Source organism: Microtus pennsylvanicus, chromosome 18 (genome assembly GCF_037038515.1).
Source record: "Microtus pennsylvanicus isolate mMicPen1 chromosome 18, mMicPen1.hap1, whole genome shotgun sequence".
In the NCBI taxonomy this organism is placed as follows: domain Eukaryota; kingdom Metazoa; phylum Chordata; class Mammalia; order Rodentia; family Cricetidae; genus Microtus; species Microtus pennsylvanicus.
In genome coordinates this window covers 2,550,927-2,568,146 of record NC_134596.1, presented here as the reverse complement: position 1 = coordinate 2,568,146, position 17,220 = coordinate 2,550,927, and the positions used below count along the sequence as shown (strand labels likewise).

Sequence of the window (17,220 nt, the reverse complement as noted above, 5' to 3'; positions counted from 1 at the left end):
GGACGGAAGAATGAGGGGAAGGGTCTCACTTGGGGGCGGGGAAGGGGCGGAACCAGAAGTGGAGGTGGAGATGGAACCTGATTGAAAAGCTGACCGGGGGCAGGGATAGTGGGAAGGGGTGGAAGGAGAGGCCTGGGAACTTCTGCATGGAAGCTAGGGAGGGACCGAAACTGCACGTTGTAGAGTCCAGGGAGGCTTTAGGTTTGCTATCCTGACTCTGCCTCAACCTCATCCTGGTAGCTGGGATGGCAGGCGTGCACCACCAGCTCCTGCTGGAGGCTGCAAACTTGGACTTCATTAGGAAGAGGGTGGAAGAAACGCAGACAAGTGGGCGGGGCCTGTAATGGGTTGGGAACATCTTCAATGGTCCAGAGGAAGATGAGACTGATAAGTGAATGGAGAAGTGGGGCACTAAAAATGGGCATTTAGCTTCAGGAACCGCCAGCCTGGTGGGATGGAGGGAGGAAAATGAGACAACTCTTAGGGGGAAAGGCACTCACAGGACACGGGGGTCTGGGCCAGGAATGTAAAGACTCGGTGTCAGAGACCCAAGGGGGATAGTCCACGAAGCCTTGGGGAGGGGCAAAGTTTCCAGTTGGTGGAGGAAAGAGAATGAGGCCTAAACCATAAAGGTTGCTGGCAGGAGGGCAAAGAGATGAGTAAAGGAGAGGGTGCCAGTACATGCAAGGGGGAGTGCAGCCCTTGGAGCTGGCTACAGCTTCTCAACCACTGGAATAAGCGGGCCAATGGGGAAGGGTGGGGTTATGGAGAAAGAAGGGAGGAGTCGGACAAGAGATAACACGCCTCCTAGTTGGTAGGCCCCGCCTCCTGGGCGGTCCTACCGCAAGTGCAGTGGCTGCGGCGGAGGCTGCAGGCTGCGGCGGGGGCTGCGGCGGGGGTTGCGGCGGGGGCTGAGGCGCCAGCGAGAGCGAAGAGGGCGGGTCAGGGGTTGCGGCGGTCGCTGGCTCGCCGCCTCCCTCTGCAGGCGCTACGTGGGTTCGTATTCCCATCCCAAGCCCCGTTCCCGCTTAAGTGTCTCTGTCACCTTTTCTCCGTTGTCTCTGAATGTTCGCCCACCTCTCCCTACCACTCTGGGGATCTGGTTCCTCTTTTCTAAGTGTCTCTGTGTGTGTGAGTCTCATCCTTTCTCTTTGGGTCTTTGTCTCCCTCCTCTGGTGCCAGTCCCTTTCTCTAGCTCTTTGTCCCTCCCTCTTTAAGTCTCTATCTCCTCCCCTCTGAGTCTCTGCGCCCCCCCCCCCCCCGGGACTCTGCCCCTGTCCCTCTCTCTGGATTTCTGTCTGTTTCACTTCCTGAAGCTCTGTCGTCCTCTCTCCCGGGGTCTTGGGTTCCTCTGTCTGGATTCTCCATCCCAATCTAACCCCATCTTGGCAGCAGTTGAGTCTGCATCATTGTAGAGTCGCAGAAGTGAGGCCTGTCCTGCAGACCCAGGAGTCCTCACCCGCCCCAGACCCTGGAGCTCCCATTAAGAGGCACTTACTACCGACTGCGCACTCCTAATTCTGGCAGGTGACAGATAGAAGCAGTGACTCTCTGTGAGGGGACAGTTGGAGCCAGGGTGGATTAGAGGATGGAAATATGACTGTCACAAAAGCCTAAATCACAATCCTCTGTCACACCTCACCTCCACCCTGACTTTCTGCCAGTTACCAAATAAACCAGCGTTTGGTCTTGTCCCGCCCCCCCAGAGGTCAGAAATGGGGACAAGGAGGAGGAAACAGAGAGAAGACTAGGGGGTTAGACAACAGTTTGAAACTCATGTGACCTGGGAAACTTGGGTATCTCCCAAGACCGCCCCTGCTGTGGAATATTTAAAGATGTGCTGCATTTGTTTAATTATGTAAAGATGTGTTGCTCTTTCACCTTGCCTGCTTAAGGCACCTGATTGGTCTAATAAAAAGCTGAATGGCCAATAGCTAGGCAGAGGAGGGAATAGGCGGGGCTGGCAGGCAGGGAGAATAAATAGGAGGGAAAAAAAATCTAGGTTTGGGGAAGAAGAGAGGAGAGAATGAGGAAGAAAGAGAGGGAGATTCCTGGGTCCAGCCAGTCAGCCACCAGACAGACAGACACGGAGGAAGCATACAGAATGAGGCAAAATGTGAATGACAAGAAACAGGTGAAGAGCTAGTGGGACAGGCCATGAGATAAAGTCAAACCTCATAACTAATATTAAGTCTCCATGTCATGGTTTGGGAGAATCATGAAAAAGCCTGCTATATTCCCCAGGGCATGGGGAGAGGGGTTGGTCAGTAGAGAATCACCACCCTTTGACCATAGATTGGATGGAGCTTGTGTTACAGGACATCCCCAGGGGGACAGAATCAAAACTGAGTTGAGGGGATCCAGGAAGGATGTCTGCCTACTTCTTGAGACTCTTCTCAGTCCTGGTCCACCTCACTCATCCTCATCCTTGCCCCCCACAGGACACCCTCTGGCATCCCTGGCAACCTCTCCTGCTGTCCTCTCCCTATTCCCAAGACCAAGACACTAGAGACCAATCTCCCCTTTCAGGACTTCTAAGATTACTTTTTGCTCCGTTCCCTACCTCCCAACCTATCCAGTGCAAAATCCAGGGAAGAGTCTCAGTGAAGCCAAGACTGTAAACACACTGCTAATGCCCTCCCCACCCCACACCCCACACAGCTGGGCACACGCCTTTAATCCCAGCACTGGGATTGCAGAGGCAGGTGTATTTCTGTGAGTTTGAGGCCAGCCTGGTCCACCGAGCGAGTTCTACGTCAGCCAGGGCATCACAGAATAGTCTGTCTCCAAAAACCAAAACTAAACAAACAAACAAAACACAAGTACCTTGCCACCTCCCCTAAGCTCAGAATCAAGGGGGTCCTTCCGCTGCAATCTTTGGTTCCCAAGTCTCGTCTCCTGAGTCCTCTGTCTCACAAGCTGAGCTGTAGACTGTCTTCAACCCTCAGAACTTGAACTTCTGCCCCTCCCTCATACTCACTCCAAGTCTAGGTGACTGAAGGGATGTATGTCGTGGGGGGAGGGGTGAACGGGCTGAGCACTTCTAGGAGTGAGGGACTGCTGATGGGAGCTGTGACATCGCCAACGGAGCAGAGGCAGACCCCGCCCCCGACAAACAGGGGTCTTCAAGGGCCGCCTTCATGAAAGATCCAGGGGCCCTGGAATCCCCAGGGAGAGAATAGGACACACAAGGTCCGCAGAATGGTGACCTTTCTCCTTAGAAGGAATCCTTTGCCGATTTCACCCCCACTGCCACCTGTCACCGTCATCGCGACTTGTCGCCTCCCACACTTGAGGTTGTGGCCGCCCTCGGCGGGAAGCCAACATAAAAAAGGACTACAAAGTCCATGATGCTCCGCGATGCATGGGCCTTTGACTACGGGCAGTTGGGAGCCAGAGGCTTCATGGAGATTGTTGTTCCCGGACCTCTGGCTGGCGCGCAGACTGCAGAATAGAATGTTTCTCTTCCCTCCCATCTCTTCCTAAACTCTAGAGGTCAGACATTCATTTTCCCTTCCCAAAAGTGACCAAAATGAGTTCCTTCAATGGAAAGTGATTTAAAAAAAAAAAAAAACTGGAAAGAAGTATAGCCTTTGTAAGCCCTGTGTGCCTGTACCCTAAATGGGGCGTCCTCTGGGGAACTGCACCTGGGCAACCCTTCTTCCTGCTGGCCCGGTTGCACGAGACTGAGCACGCGCCAGACCCACGCGCGGGCCATTGGTTTTATCTCCTCGGTCGAAGACGGCCACGTAGGGCCCCAAAAAGACGTCTCCGAGGATCCAGAGGGGTCCTGCAGGCTTCGGAACGTCCAAGGCTTGGAAGCCCAACAGGCAGAGGCCAACATCGCTCTTAAGAATCTGCAAGGTGGTAACAGAGAGGACATTGCGTGTCACTGGGATCCGGGTTTGATTGTCTCCTCTGCACCCAGAACAGAACAAGGAGTAGGAGTGTTTTTAGCTGGGCATGGTGCCACCTTCCAGTGATCCCATCGCTCAGGAGACTCAAGCAGGAGGATGAGGAGTTCAAGGCTGGCCTGGGCTAAACCCATTTAAAAAAAAGAAAAGAAGAGAGAGAGAGAGAGAGAGAGAGAGAGAGAGAGGGCTATGAAATGGCTCAGCTGGTAAAGGTGCTTGCTGCTGAGTCTGTCGACATGCGTTCAATCCTCCAACCCCCTCAGAGTAAGAGAAAAATCGATTCCTTCAAATTGTCTTCTGACTTCTACACATATGCTGTAGTCAAGTGTGCACACACAGAGAAAGTAAATAAAAATCTTTGAAATGGAGAAAAGAAAAAAAAAGGCAAAATTCCGACTGAGTATGAAGGCACAGGCCTTTAATCCCAGCACTTGAGGAGGAGGCAGGAGAATCTCTGAGTTTGAGGTCAGTTCTGGGCCTGCCAAATCTACACAGTGAGACCCCCTCCCTCTCTAAAGGCGAAGTTCCTGTGTTAGATGTGCAGCCCCGTGAAGCAGAGCCCCATGTCTACCCTCTCACGCTCACTTTGGTGACTCTGATGTCACTATGGCAGTCGTCTTACCTTAATAACATAGTCCTGGCCCGTGAGGTTAAACCAGACTCCACCAAGGTGGAAGGAGACGGGGGGAAGCTCTGGGATCTTGGAACACTGGATGAGGTACTGCAGAAGAAGAAGAACGGTGAAGGTGGGCAGGTGGTTCCTGCTCTGCTCAAGTGTCTTGGGTGATCCCTAGTGCCCTAGAGTACAGCTTGCATTGAGTGGTCAGGTGTTTAGAACCTCCTGTAGAAAGGCCTTGTTAGGTAGGTTTCTCCCATTAGGTCCAATTCTAGACTTTCTCTCCCACCCACCTGGAAAGCATGTTGGCTTCCACCTATTTCCTCCCTCCCCATTTCTTGGACCTCTGGGTCTGCCTGCCTTCCTTGTTTACTTCCTTGTTACCGGTTTCCATCCTTTAGACAGCAGCTTCCCATCCAGAGTCTGCCATCAAACCCCTGAGACCCTCCGCAGCACACCCACGGGAACCAGGAGTGATCCTCACCTGCCCAGCCAGGAAGGGAAATCCCCCAATGGCCTTATTCAAGGCCCGGATCTCCTCTCTAGGTCCTGTGATTAGAGATGTGCCCGTGTCTAGGATGGCATCACAGCCCCGGGCACAGAGAGTCAGCCCTGTACCAACCTTCACACTGTAGAAAAGGATGGGGTAGGAGCTGTCGTCAGAGGCAGGGTCTGGCTGTTCAGACCCTCAGCTCCAGTCCCACGAGGCCAGGCTCCTTACCTCTCCATGTGGACCTGCCAGTAGGCAGGGACGGTGACCGGTATGAAAGTGAGGGGGGGTATGTAGTGGGCTGGGTCTGAGCCCCCCAGGACCAGCTCTCCTCCATCAGACCCCTCAGCATCTCTGCAGAGGCAAAGTGCAGAAGAGGCTGGGGTTTCGTTTGCTGGTCCCCGAGGTGGCCAGGAATAGGACGTTCTGTCATTTGGCTTCTAGGTAGGTATGGTAGCTAGTTTTATGACAACTTGACAGTAGCTAGAGTCACTGGAGAGGAGGGAACTTCAAGTGACAAAATGCTTCAATAAGAGTTGGCTACATGCAGGCCTGGAAGGCATTTTCTTCATTAGTATTTCGTGTGGGAGGATACAGCCTATTGTGGGTGGTCTTGTGGTCCTGGTTCTGTAAGAAGGCAGGCTGAGCAAGCCATGCGGAGCATCCTGCCTCCGGGTCCTTTCTGTTTGAGTTCCTATCCTGAGTGTGGAAGTGTAAAACCCTTGCCTTGTAAAAGGCAAGTCAAACCCTTGCCTTGCAGGGAAGTTTTCGTCCTGGTGTTCCATCACCACAACAGTAACGTAACCAAGGCAATAGGCTGGAGGGTGTGGCAGGTCCTAAGGATGGGGACTGGGACCAGGCAAGGATGGCCCTGAACTCCTGGTCCTGCACCACCATGCCTGGTACTGAAAGCTGATGCGTAATGGGTGATCCTGGCTCTCGGCAGGGCTCTCCAGTGGAGTGCGAGCTCTCTCTGGGGCGAAGTAAGGGTCCTTAAGTGGAGCACTTGTCAGATGCACATGGAATTTCCTGTTTGACTTCAGAGTCTGGGACTTTGTGGACCCACAGTTGAGTGTCACTGGCATGTCCTGAGTTGCCACTTCGGTGGTGGGGTTTCTCCTCATGTTTCTGTATTGGGTAAGCACTTTCCTGAACGCAGGACCACAGGACTTCCTGTGTTGATAGTGATACTTCCTGAAGGAGATTTTTGCGGGCTGGTGCTGTGAGTGCCTGTGTGCCCAGCCCAGCAACCACTATCTTGGGCACTATCAGGCTGTGCCTCTTGAAGGAGACCATCCCATCTGGGCTTGCTGTCTGTTTAATTCCCTCCTGGAAGGGTGAGGAGGGTCGTGAGACCCCCCCCACCTGAGTACCCAGCTGCCCCCTCCCATACCACTCTGCCTCTATAGCGAGTGGCCTGGGAGAGGGTCTAGAGGATACAGACTGGGGAAGACTAGAGGAGGCACCATTTACGGAGCTACAGGGAACTCACCATCCCTGCTGGGGAGAGATTTTAGGGGAGGAGCAGCCACGCTGCTGTGGGTAAACTCTCATTTGTGCTCTGTAAGGGAGCTGAGTAAACTCATTGGTTCCCGAGAACGGTGGAGGGAGAGGGCCTAGATATTGGGACCTTAGGAAGACGGAATCTACCTCCTCCCAAGGGAAAGGGTTTTAGCAAGAGCTGGACTCTGAGGTATGGAGACAATTCCCACCCAATACCTGTTGAGGTAAAAGGAGAAGATGGGCTTCTCCAGCAGCCCCTGTTCCACCATCGAGTCCAGCGGAGGCTGAACTCCTCCCACAGACAGAGTTGGGAAACCGAGGCCCAGGATCCCATCAAAGCGAGCAAAAGCAAAGACCAGGCTGGGCTCCCACAGAGCCTCTCCAAATGTCACAGAGGTACCCTGGATTCCCCCGATCTAGGAGTAAATTGAGGTGGGGTCAGTTACTTCTAGAAAAACATCGGCCTATGTCTGAGGTCCTGCTAGGAGGCAATGGGAGCGTAATCTAGATGATCTGCATGAGAATCCTTGCCGCTTCCCAAGAAAACACTCATCAGCCCCACCACTCCGGAGGGTCCACTTCCTCGGGGAGGCCACGCCTACTTGCAAAGAAAGCCTCCAGACTTATTCAAAAGTCCCACCCCCTTTCTCGAGGCCCCGCCCATTCTCAAGAAGCCCCATCCTCTTGCTAAGGAGATCCCATCCTCTTCTTTAGAAACCCTACCTCCTTTCATAGGAGACCCCGCCTCTTTCTGAGAAGCTCTAACCCTTGCCCAGGAGCCGGTGCCCCTCATCCCATCCCTAGGAGACCCTACCTCCTCTCAAGAATCCCCTCCCCCTCTCCCATGAGGGCTTGCCTCTTCAAGCCCCTCCCTGAACCAGGTGGTGGTAAACCCTGGGTTCTGGGCTGGAGTCACCTACAGTCAGATTCTCCTGGCTCAGGATTCCGTTCAGCCGCCCAGTCCCGTACTGAATGGCAAACTTGGTTCCATTGGGCCGAAAGGAGCTGGAAGCCTTGGGGTTGAAACGATGGTGAAACCCTAATTCGGGAGAAAAGACAGGTGTCACTCAGGGGATGGGAGACCCAGCACCTGGGAGGGCAGCCAAGGAGATACCGAGGCTGAGCCCCTCTTCTTCCTCAGGGGAGCTTACAGCAGGGCAAACTGAAGAAATGACATCTCGAGGAGGGCACCCAGAGATTTGAAGAGCCCGTGTCAAAGACAACTGTGAAGTTCTGAGGGGGCGTCCCCAAACCAATGGCTCCAAAATACTGCGTCTGGTGGCACAAGAGGACACACGATAAAGGAAGAGCATCGAGTACTCCACCGCAAGGGCAGGAACACGGGAGCCGCGACTCACGTTCATGAACTTGGACAGAGGCACAAAGGTGGGCTCGTCACCAGAGGTGGCGGTCCTAGGAGGCTCTGCTGGCTGTCCCCATCCACTCAGTGGGCTTAAGATCCTGTGTGCAGGGTGGACTCGGCGAAGAGGGACTCTAGAGAGTGAGGAAATTTGGACATTGAAAAAGCCATGCATCTAGGAGACCTTCCTGGGGTAGATACCCTCCATAGCACCGGAAGGTAACTGTCCCCGGGTTCTGTAATATTGACCAAAGAGTGAGTATTACACAATGACCAAGGCGTGCTGCTGAGGGCAGCTTCATGGCGCAACAAGAGAAAGCCATCGCCAGGGTACACACTCAAAGGCCTGCTGCTATCCTGATTCTTTAAGCTGTTCTCCTGGTACCACCAATCCCAGAGAGTTTCAAAGATTGCCAAAAAAGAAAGAAAGAAAGAAAGAAGGGAGGGAGGGAGGGAGGGAGAGAAGGGCCGGATGGTGGTGGTGCACACCTGTAACCCTAGCACTTGGGAGACAGAGACAGGTAGAGCTCTGTGAGTTCGAGGCCAACCTGGTCTACAAAAAAGTATATATAAACTATCAAAAATAAATAGATAGGGGTTGGAGAGATGGCTCAGTGGTTAAGAGGACTGGCTGTTCTTCCTCAGGTCGTGAGTTCAATTTCCAGCAACCACATGGTGGGTCACAACCATCTGTAATGAGATCTGGCGCCCTCTTCTTGTGTGTCAGCATACATGGAGGCAGAATGTTGTATACATAATAAATCTTTTAAAAAATAAAAATAAATATATAAAATATTTAAATTACACATAAACTTAGAAGGAAGTAAGCTGTAATTTGTTCTGACAGAAGAAACAAAAAAGGAAACCCTGATTTGACATTACATTTACAATTTTTTTTGAGATTTAAAGAACTTTATTTTACGTGTACGGGTGTTTTGTGTGCACTCTGTGCATGTCTGGTGCCTGCAGAGGTCAGAAGATGCTATCAGATCCCTTCTAACTAAAGTTTCAGACAGTTGCTAGCTGCCATGGGGTGCTGGAATCAGATCTGGGTCCTTTGGAGAAGCAGTCAGTACATTTAACCACTGAGCCATCTCTCCAGACTTTCATTGACAATTCTTTATGTGGACCTTGGCAGGGGATGGGGTAGGGAGCTAAAAACCTGTTATCATGCTGTGAATTCTCGGCCACTTCGTGATGGTGGGACTCTGTTTCCCACACTTGGGGATGCAGGATATCAATGCTGTGAATTCTCGGCCACTTCATGCATGATGGTGGGACTCTGTTTCCCACACCCGGGGATGCAGGATATCAATGCCAGAGCCTAATTTCACCCTTCGTGGCAAAATAAATCACAAAAGTGGCAAAGACTTGATGGGAAAGTTCTAAGGAAATAGAAGTCAGTACGACCCAATTGAGAAGAGGGAGGCTTTCCCAAGCACGACAGCATGCAGCATACGGATAAGAGACTATAGATTACAGTTCCAGCTGCAAAGATGGCTCAGTGGGGGAAAGGCGCTTGCTGCCAAGCCTGAGGACTTGGAGTATAATTCTCCAGACCTACATGGTGGAAGGAGAGAACTGATTTCTGCAAGCTGTCCTCAGACCTCCACATGAGAGACAGCACAAATGCACACCCATACACGGTGCACACATACACAGTGCATGCATACACAGTGCACACACACACATAGTGCACACACACAGTGCACACACACAGTGCACACACACAGTGCACACACACAGAGTGCACACACACAGAGTGCACACACACACAGAGTGCACACACAGAGTGCACACGCACACATAGTGCACACACAGTGCACACACGGTGCACACGCACACACAGTGCACACACGGTGCAATGCACACCACACACGGCGCACACACACGCATGGTGCACATGCACACAGTGCACACACGGTGCACACGCACACACAGTGCACACACGGTACAATGCACACAGTGTACATGCACACCACACACGGCACACACACACGCATGGTGCACATGCACACAGTGCACACACACAGTACACACTCACATGTGCACACGCATACAGTGCACACGGCAAACACAGTGCACACACACGGTGCACCTGCACACAGTGCACACACACAGTATACACACACATGGTGCACCTGCATACAGTGCACACGGCAAACACAGTGCACACACACGGTGCACATGCACACACAATAAGTAAGTGTAAATGTACATGCACTGTAAATAAACGTCTCTACAACGTTTATTTACAAAAGAATATAAAAGAAGAAAATAAAATTGGTTTGTGGGTGGTCTTTTTATTTGTTTGTTTATTTTGAGATTAGGTCTCACTATGTAGCCCTGGCTGTCCTGGAACTCACTATGCAGACCAAACTGAACTTGAACTCACAGAGATCCCCCTGCTTCTGATTCCAGAGTGCTGGAATTAGAGGTGTGTGCCACCACTGCCTGGCCAAGATTTATTTATTTTTATGTGTATCAGATGTTTTGCCGGCATGTTTGTCTGTGTGAGTATGCTAGATCCCCTGGAACTGGAGTTACAGACAGTTGTGAGCTGTCATGTGGGTGCTGGGAACTGAACTGGAGTCCTCTGGAAGAGCAGCCAGTGCTCTGAGCCATCTCTCCAGCCCAAAAATTTAGATTTTTTAAAAGATGAATATTTTTTAAAAGATTTATTTATTTCTTATATATGTAGTGTTCTGCTTGCATGTATGCAATGTGCCAGAAGGGGGCACCAGGTGCCATTACAGATGGTTATGAGCCATCATGTGGGTCCTGGGAATTGAACTCAGGACCTTGGGAAGAACTGACAGTGCTCTTAACCTCTGAGCCATCTCCCAGCTCAACGATGAATTTATTTTTTATTTTTGGTTTTTTGAGACAGGGTTTCTCTGTAGCTTTGGTGCCTGTCCCGGAACTAGCTCTTGTAGACAAGGCTGGCCTCGAACTCCCAGAGATCTGCCTGCCTCTGCCTCCCGAGTGCTGGGATTAAAGGCATGAGTTCACCTGGCAACGGTGAATATTTTTAAAAGTAAAAAGAGGTCTTTCTGAGAAATGGCTTGGAGGTAGAGTGCTGTTGAGTATTCCTTTACATCATGTGAATATGTGTTGCTGTGATTGGTTTAATAAAGAAGGTGACTGGCCAATAGCTGGACAGAATAAGGTTAGACAGGAGATCCAGACTAGGAGAATGCTGGGAGGAAGAAGGGAGTCTGGACTCACCTGCCAGATGCAGAGGGAGCAGGAGATGAATGTACCATGCTAATAAAGGTACCACCACGTGGCAGAGCATAAATAAGGAATATGGGTTAACTTAAAATATAAGAGCAGGTTAGTAAGGAGCCCGAGCTATTGGCCAAGTATTTGTAATTATATAAGCCTCAGTGTGTTTATTTGAGAGCGGCTGGGGGTCAGGAAACTTCGCCTACAGTAAAGCATCTGCCTAGAATTCCCCAGTGAGGGGCTGGGGTGTGGCTCAGTGGTAGAGCCCTGCCTAGAATCCTCCAGTGAGGGCTGGAGTGTGGCTTAATGGTAGAATATTTGGCTAACAAGCACAAGACTGCAGGTGCAGTCTTCAGTACCACAAAGGGAGGGTAAAAAGATATCAAAAAAGGAAGTAAAGGAGGCAAAAAAGAAGGAAGAAGACTCTAGACATAACTTTTAACCCAACAACCATAACTTCCCCTTCAATAATGTACAAGAAGATCTGCTTAGCAAGGACAGGTCTGACTGGAGAAGGGGCAGGTGGAGCCCAGCTCTTCTGTGAAGCATATGCAGACGAGACCCAGCTCCACCTCGACGAAAGGGGAAGCAGCTCGCGCCATCAGCGTTCCTCAGAGTTTCCGCATGAAGCGTGGTCCATTCGAGCAGTAGTATTAGGCACACTTTTCTTTCTATGTGGGCGGTGGGTAGTGGGGAGGGAAACCCAGTTTTGCTATGTAGCCCTTGATGGCTTCCAACTTGTAGCAATCCTCCTGCCTCTGCCTCCAAGTGGTGGCAGTATCCTGTAAAGGCTTTGCCTGTCCTTAGCCTCTGTCATAAACAACTGTGGTGTTGAGAACTTCTAATCCATATACAATCTCTGATATGAGAGGATTGCCATGAGTTCCAAACCACCCTGGCCTACAGAATAAGACTATTTAAAAAAATCATGGCTAAAGAGGTGGCTCAGCTGGCAAGAACATTATTGCTCTTCCAGAAGACCCAGGTTTGATTCCAGTACCCGCATGGTGGCTTGTAAACATCTATGCTTCCAGTTTCATGGAATCCAAGGCCCTCATCTGGTCTCTGTAGGCATCAGGAATGTACACAGAACACATACATACATGCAGGCATATGCCGGCTACTTTTATATCAACCTGACACAGTTGGAGTCATTTTGAAAGAGAGAGTCTCAATGGAGAAAACACCTTCACCAGATCGACCTGTGGGTAAGACTTTGTGCATTTTTTGATGTAAGAGGAACCAGCTCACCATAGGAAATGCCACCTCTAGACAGGTGGTTCTGGGTTGTATAAGCAAACAGATTGATGGAGCTAGAGAGATGGCTCATTGGTTAAGAGCACTGGCTGCTCTTCCAGAGGACCCTGGTTCAATTCCCAACACCCACATGGCAGCTCACAACTGTCTGTAACTCTGGCTCCAGGGGAACCAACACTAATGGACATAAAACAAAAATAAATAATTTTTAAAAAAAGAAATAAAGAAAGAAAGAAATCAGGTTGAGTAAGCCAAGAGGAGCAAGCAGTGATCTTCCACGGCTTTTGTTCAGTTCCTGCCTCCAGTTCCTGCCTTGCTTTCCTCGGTGCCAAGCCTTGACCTGAGAAGTTGTAAAGCTGAAATCAACCCTTTTCTTTCCAAGGTGCTTTGGCCATGATATTTTATCACACAATAGAAACCCTAACTAAGATAGACGTCTGTGCCGGGTTCAAGGGCATGCCTGGGACTTGTGTTTGGGGAAGGACGGTGGTGGCATTTGGACTTTGGGCTGAGGAAGCTGTTGAATGCTCAGAGCTCAGTGGGCTGTTAGGCAGGAACTTGGAAGCTAAGCATGTTGAAAGCAAGGCAGACTATACACATCTGGCTTAGGCAGTGGTGGCACACGCCTTCAATCCCAGCACTCGGGAAGCAGAGGCCAGCCTGGTCTACAGAGTGAGTTTCAGGATAGCCACACAGAGAAGAAACCCTGTCTCGAAAAGCCAAACCAAGCCAAAACAAAACAAGAAACTCTGTCAAGGTAATTTATGTGATAAATTAAGAACCTTGAAGCTTTGCTTTGCTGAGACAATGAATGCTGGTTAGCTGGAGCTGAGAAACTAGCAGTAACTGAAAAGACACCAGGGTCCAGCATGGTGGTGTATACCTTTAATCCCAGCGGAGACTGAGTATCACGCAGGCAGATCACAGCAAATTCAATGCCAGCCTGGTCTACATAGAGAGTTCCAGACCCTATTAAAGATGAGGAAGAGGAGGAAGAAGAAGAGAAGGAAGCAGCATCCCTGGGGTGAAATCTTCTGGGAAATGCTTCCTCAGGTTTAACACATAGAAGCTGTGGTCCAGAGGGATGTGTGGATGTACCTTGTGCTGCTCACCAGACTTAGCCATGTGGTGCTGGTTTTAAAGGCAATGAGGAGTCGCGAGGCTGCGGCGAGGCTCTGGGAGCAGCTGGAGGAGGCTACAGGTGAAGCTGCAGCCTCAGTTGCGCTCCAAGCCCCAGGACTGAATGGGTCATGGAGAGAACTGAGACTTGGCTTCATGTGGCAGGGGCAGGGTTCCTGAGAGAGCGCCCAGAAGAGGCTATATTGGTAAAGAGGTAGCCCAGTTGCGAAGACCCAGCATTTTGGAGGTGCTAGTGCCAAGGAATGACCACCAAGGGCCGACCAGAGCAGAACAGCCGGAGAGCACGAGCTTAGGTGAGCCGTGGGAGCCTAGACTGTGGGTCCCGGACTTCTGGCTCTGACTGCCCCAGAGCCCAGACTGTGGGCTCCTCCCTCTTGGAATAGGAAAATAGTTCACTTGTTTTGATTTAACAGATGCCCACAGTTGAGACTTTGAAATTCTAAAGAGACTTTGGAATTGTAGGAGGCTGGGTATTTTAGAGACTACGATTATTCCGGAGAGACTGGAACTTTGAGGAAGAGTCTGGGTAATTTTCGAAGACTGAATTTTTTGTTTGTTTGTTTTTGTTTTTCGAGACAAGGTTTTCTCTGTGTAGGCCTGGTTGTCCTGTCTACTCATTCTGTAGACCAGGCTGACCTCAAACTCACAGAGATCCGCCTGCCTGTGCCTCCCGTGTGCTGGGATTTAAGGCGTGCGCCACCACCCATGGAAGACTGAACTTTTAAAAAGTTTGAATTTTTGAAGACTGGGACTTTTAAAAGTTAGAATGTTTTATCATGCGATATTAGCATTAATACGAGCTCTTGGGAGGTGGACAGGAAATGAAAGGTTGTGGTTTAACACTGATACGTTTTGTGTCGACCTGAGGAGTCAGTTGTGCTGGATAGTTTTACATCACCTTGACAGAAGCTAGACTTATTTTGGAAGGGAGAAGCTCAGCTAAGAAAGCGCCCGACCCCCCAGACTGGCCTGCGCTGCATTTTCTTGATTGGTGATGAGGGTGGAAGAGCCCAGTGCCCGTGGGAGGTGGTGGGAGGTGCCGTCTCTGGTCATGTGGTCAAGCTAGTAAGCAGAATTCCTTCAGGGACTCCCGTCACTCTGCCCTGACCTCCTTCATTGAAAGCCGCTGGACAAATGAACGGGTGGGGCCTCTTTAAGATCCCATGCAAATGCTGGTTGAACATATGCTGAACTTGGCCTTTGAACAGGGGCCTTTGCTCAAGGCCTGACCAAAAGGCTGGCTCAAATGTAGGTCTCCAGGGTTGGAGAGATGGCTCAGAGGTTAAGAGCATTGCCTGCTCTTCCAAAGATCCTGAGTTCAATTCCCAGCAACCACATGGTGGCTCACAACCATCTGGAATGAGGTCTGGTGCCCTCTTCTGGCCTGCAGGCATACACACAGACAGAATATTGTATACATAATAAATAAATATTAAAAAAAATGTAGGTCTCCCAGTTATGTTTTGCTAGCCTTAGGTGGAGCATCCTGGGACTGAGTGTGTCTCAGAATGACGTGGGTGTGGCCACAGCTCTTGGCATGGGTTTGGAAGTCTGTAGTATATTAGGTTAAAAATCAGGTTAAAAGGGGTTAGGGATGTGATTTGGTTGATAGAGTTCACCTACCATACAGGAAGTCCTAACTTCCACTCCCATGACTGCATAAATCAGGCAAGGTGGTGCACACACCTGTAACGGTTGAGGCAGGAGACCCAGAAGCTCAGCCTTGCCTATATAGCCAGTTAGGGCTAGTCTAGACTACGTGGGACCTCAGAAAGAGGAAGGAAGGAAGGAAGGAAGGAAGGAAGGAAGGAAGGAAGGGAGGGAGGGAGGGAGGGAGGGAGGGAGGGAGGGAGGGAGAGAGAGAGAGAGAGAGAGAGAGAGAAGAAATCAGCATCAGCACTGGTGAGATGGCTCAGAGGGCAAAGGTCCTGCTGCCAAGTCTCATGACCTGAGCTCAATCCTAGGACCTGTAAGGCAGGAGAGAACCTGTTCCTGAAACATGTCCCCTGACTTCCACACAAGTGCTGTGAATACACACAAACTCCACAACACAATAAACAGATTTTTTTTTTAAAAAAAAGCAAACAAAACCCAAAGCAGGTTAATGGAGCCAGGCACAGTAGCCCTCTGGCCATTGCTCACCCTGGCACCCCACCCAGGCCCGTGAAGAGGCCTGGAGAGGCCCAGAGTGTCTTGAGCCGGACGGAAATGCTTTCTGGAACGGTGCCCCCATCAAGAGCTGGGAGGTGGTAAAAGCAAACAAGGGGAGAAGTTGGGAGAAGAATCAGAGACAAGGTGTTGGGGGTCGCTCATGGGGAGACCTCCTGGATTCTCAGAAGTGAGAATCTGGGGTATCGAAGTTTCCAGACCACAGACACGGTCTTCAAGAATGGAGGGAAAGTCAGAGGGCCTGAGTCTTAAAGCCAGACCACCAGGGCTCAGGTCCAAGGAACCTCCTCACAAAATGTATCCTGATTGGATAAGGAGAGGTCTCCAGTCCTGGTCCTTGGGACCAGAGTTGTTTTGCCTTATGGTGCTGGGCATTGAATGGAGGCCCTGGTGTCTCCTAGACAAGTGTGTCACCGCTGAACCACCTCCGTAGCTCTTGGTGTCTGGACACAGTGTCTCTATACCCTTGAACTCAACTTCCTACCTCAGCTTCCCCGAATGCTGGGCCACTCCACCCCACCTAGCCAAATGAATATCTTGGATTTAAAACTTGGCCCATACCTTGGCCCATAACTTTAATCTCAGCACTTGAGAATTAGAGGCAGAAGGAGCTCTATGATTTCAAGGCCAGCCTGTTTTACAATAGTGAGTTCTAGTAGTAATACCCTGTCTTTAAGAAAAACGTGGGGGGGCAGCCAGGTGGTGGTGGAGCGTGCCCACAGTCCCAGCACTCGGGAGGCAGAGACAGGCAGATCTCTGTGAGTTCGAGGCCAGTCTGGTCTACAGATCAAGCTCCAGGACAGGCTCCAAAGCTACAGAGGAATCTTGTGTTGAAAAACAAGCAAGCAAACAAGAAATGTGGCACTGTGACTAAGGATGTGGCTGAGTGGGTACGGTTCTTGCATAGCACAAACCCCAGGTTCCCTTCCCGGGACTTCCAGCACTGGGGAGGTGGAAGCAACAGAACCCGGAGTTCAACATGGGGAGTTTGAGGTCAGCCTGGGCTACATGAGACCCAGTCTGGACAAAAACAAACCGAACAAACAAAAAATGTGGGGTTTTAGGAAATATGCTAAATTTCTCAGTGAAGACCGCAGTTTGAGAGTTGAGAAACAGAGTCTTTAAGATGGACCAGGGGATAAGGAACCTGGCCACCAGATCTCACAACCTGAATCTGAGCTGGATTCACAGGACCTATTCGTTGTCCCCTAACCTCCCTGCACACGCCACCACAGACAGACAGACACACACACACACAAGTTTAAAAAGGAGAAAAGTCTGGGAACTTTGAAAAAAGAATTCGGATTCTTGGTGCACCCAGGCCAAAGGGCAAGTGGTAGGTCAGGAGTGAGGTGGGTGGGGGGGTCTCCATACCGGATCAGCGTGGCCCCTGCAGGCTCCAAACTCCCCAGTAACAGCAGGCACAGTAGCATCCATGGCGGCGACATCTCTGGGGACTGAGACTAGCTAGGCCAAGATGTCCTGCGGCCCCTTTCTTCCTCTTGAGACTCCACCCTGTCCACGCCCCACCACCTGCTGGAAC

General features: G+C 50.8%; 1 protein-coding gene across 1 annotated transcript; it reads right to left on the bottom strand.

Annotated features, from left to right (window-relative positions):
- Nucleotides 1-3,530: 3,530 nt before the first annotated feature.
- Nucleotides 3,531-17,220, bottom strand: Napsa (napsin A aspartic peptidase). Its single transcript, XM_075953134.1, has 9 exons — nucleotides 17,052-17,220; nucleotides 7,882-8,017; nucleotides 7,675-7,798; nucleotides 7,444-7,562; nucleotides 6,740-6,939; nucleotides 5,252-5,374; nucleotides 5,015-5,159; nucleotides 4,537-4,635; nucleotides 3,531-3,857 (listed from the first exon to the last, which is right to left on the bottom strand). The coding sequence occupies exons 1-9, from the start codon at nucleotides 17,123-17,125 to the stop codon at nucleotides 3,618-3,620; spliced, it is 1,260 nt and encodes a 419-aa protein (XP_075809249.1). The 5' UTR covers nucleotides 17,126-17,220; the 3' UTR covers nucleotides 3,531-3,617.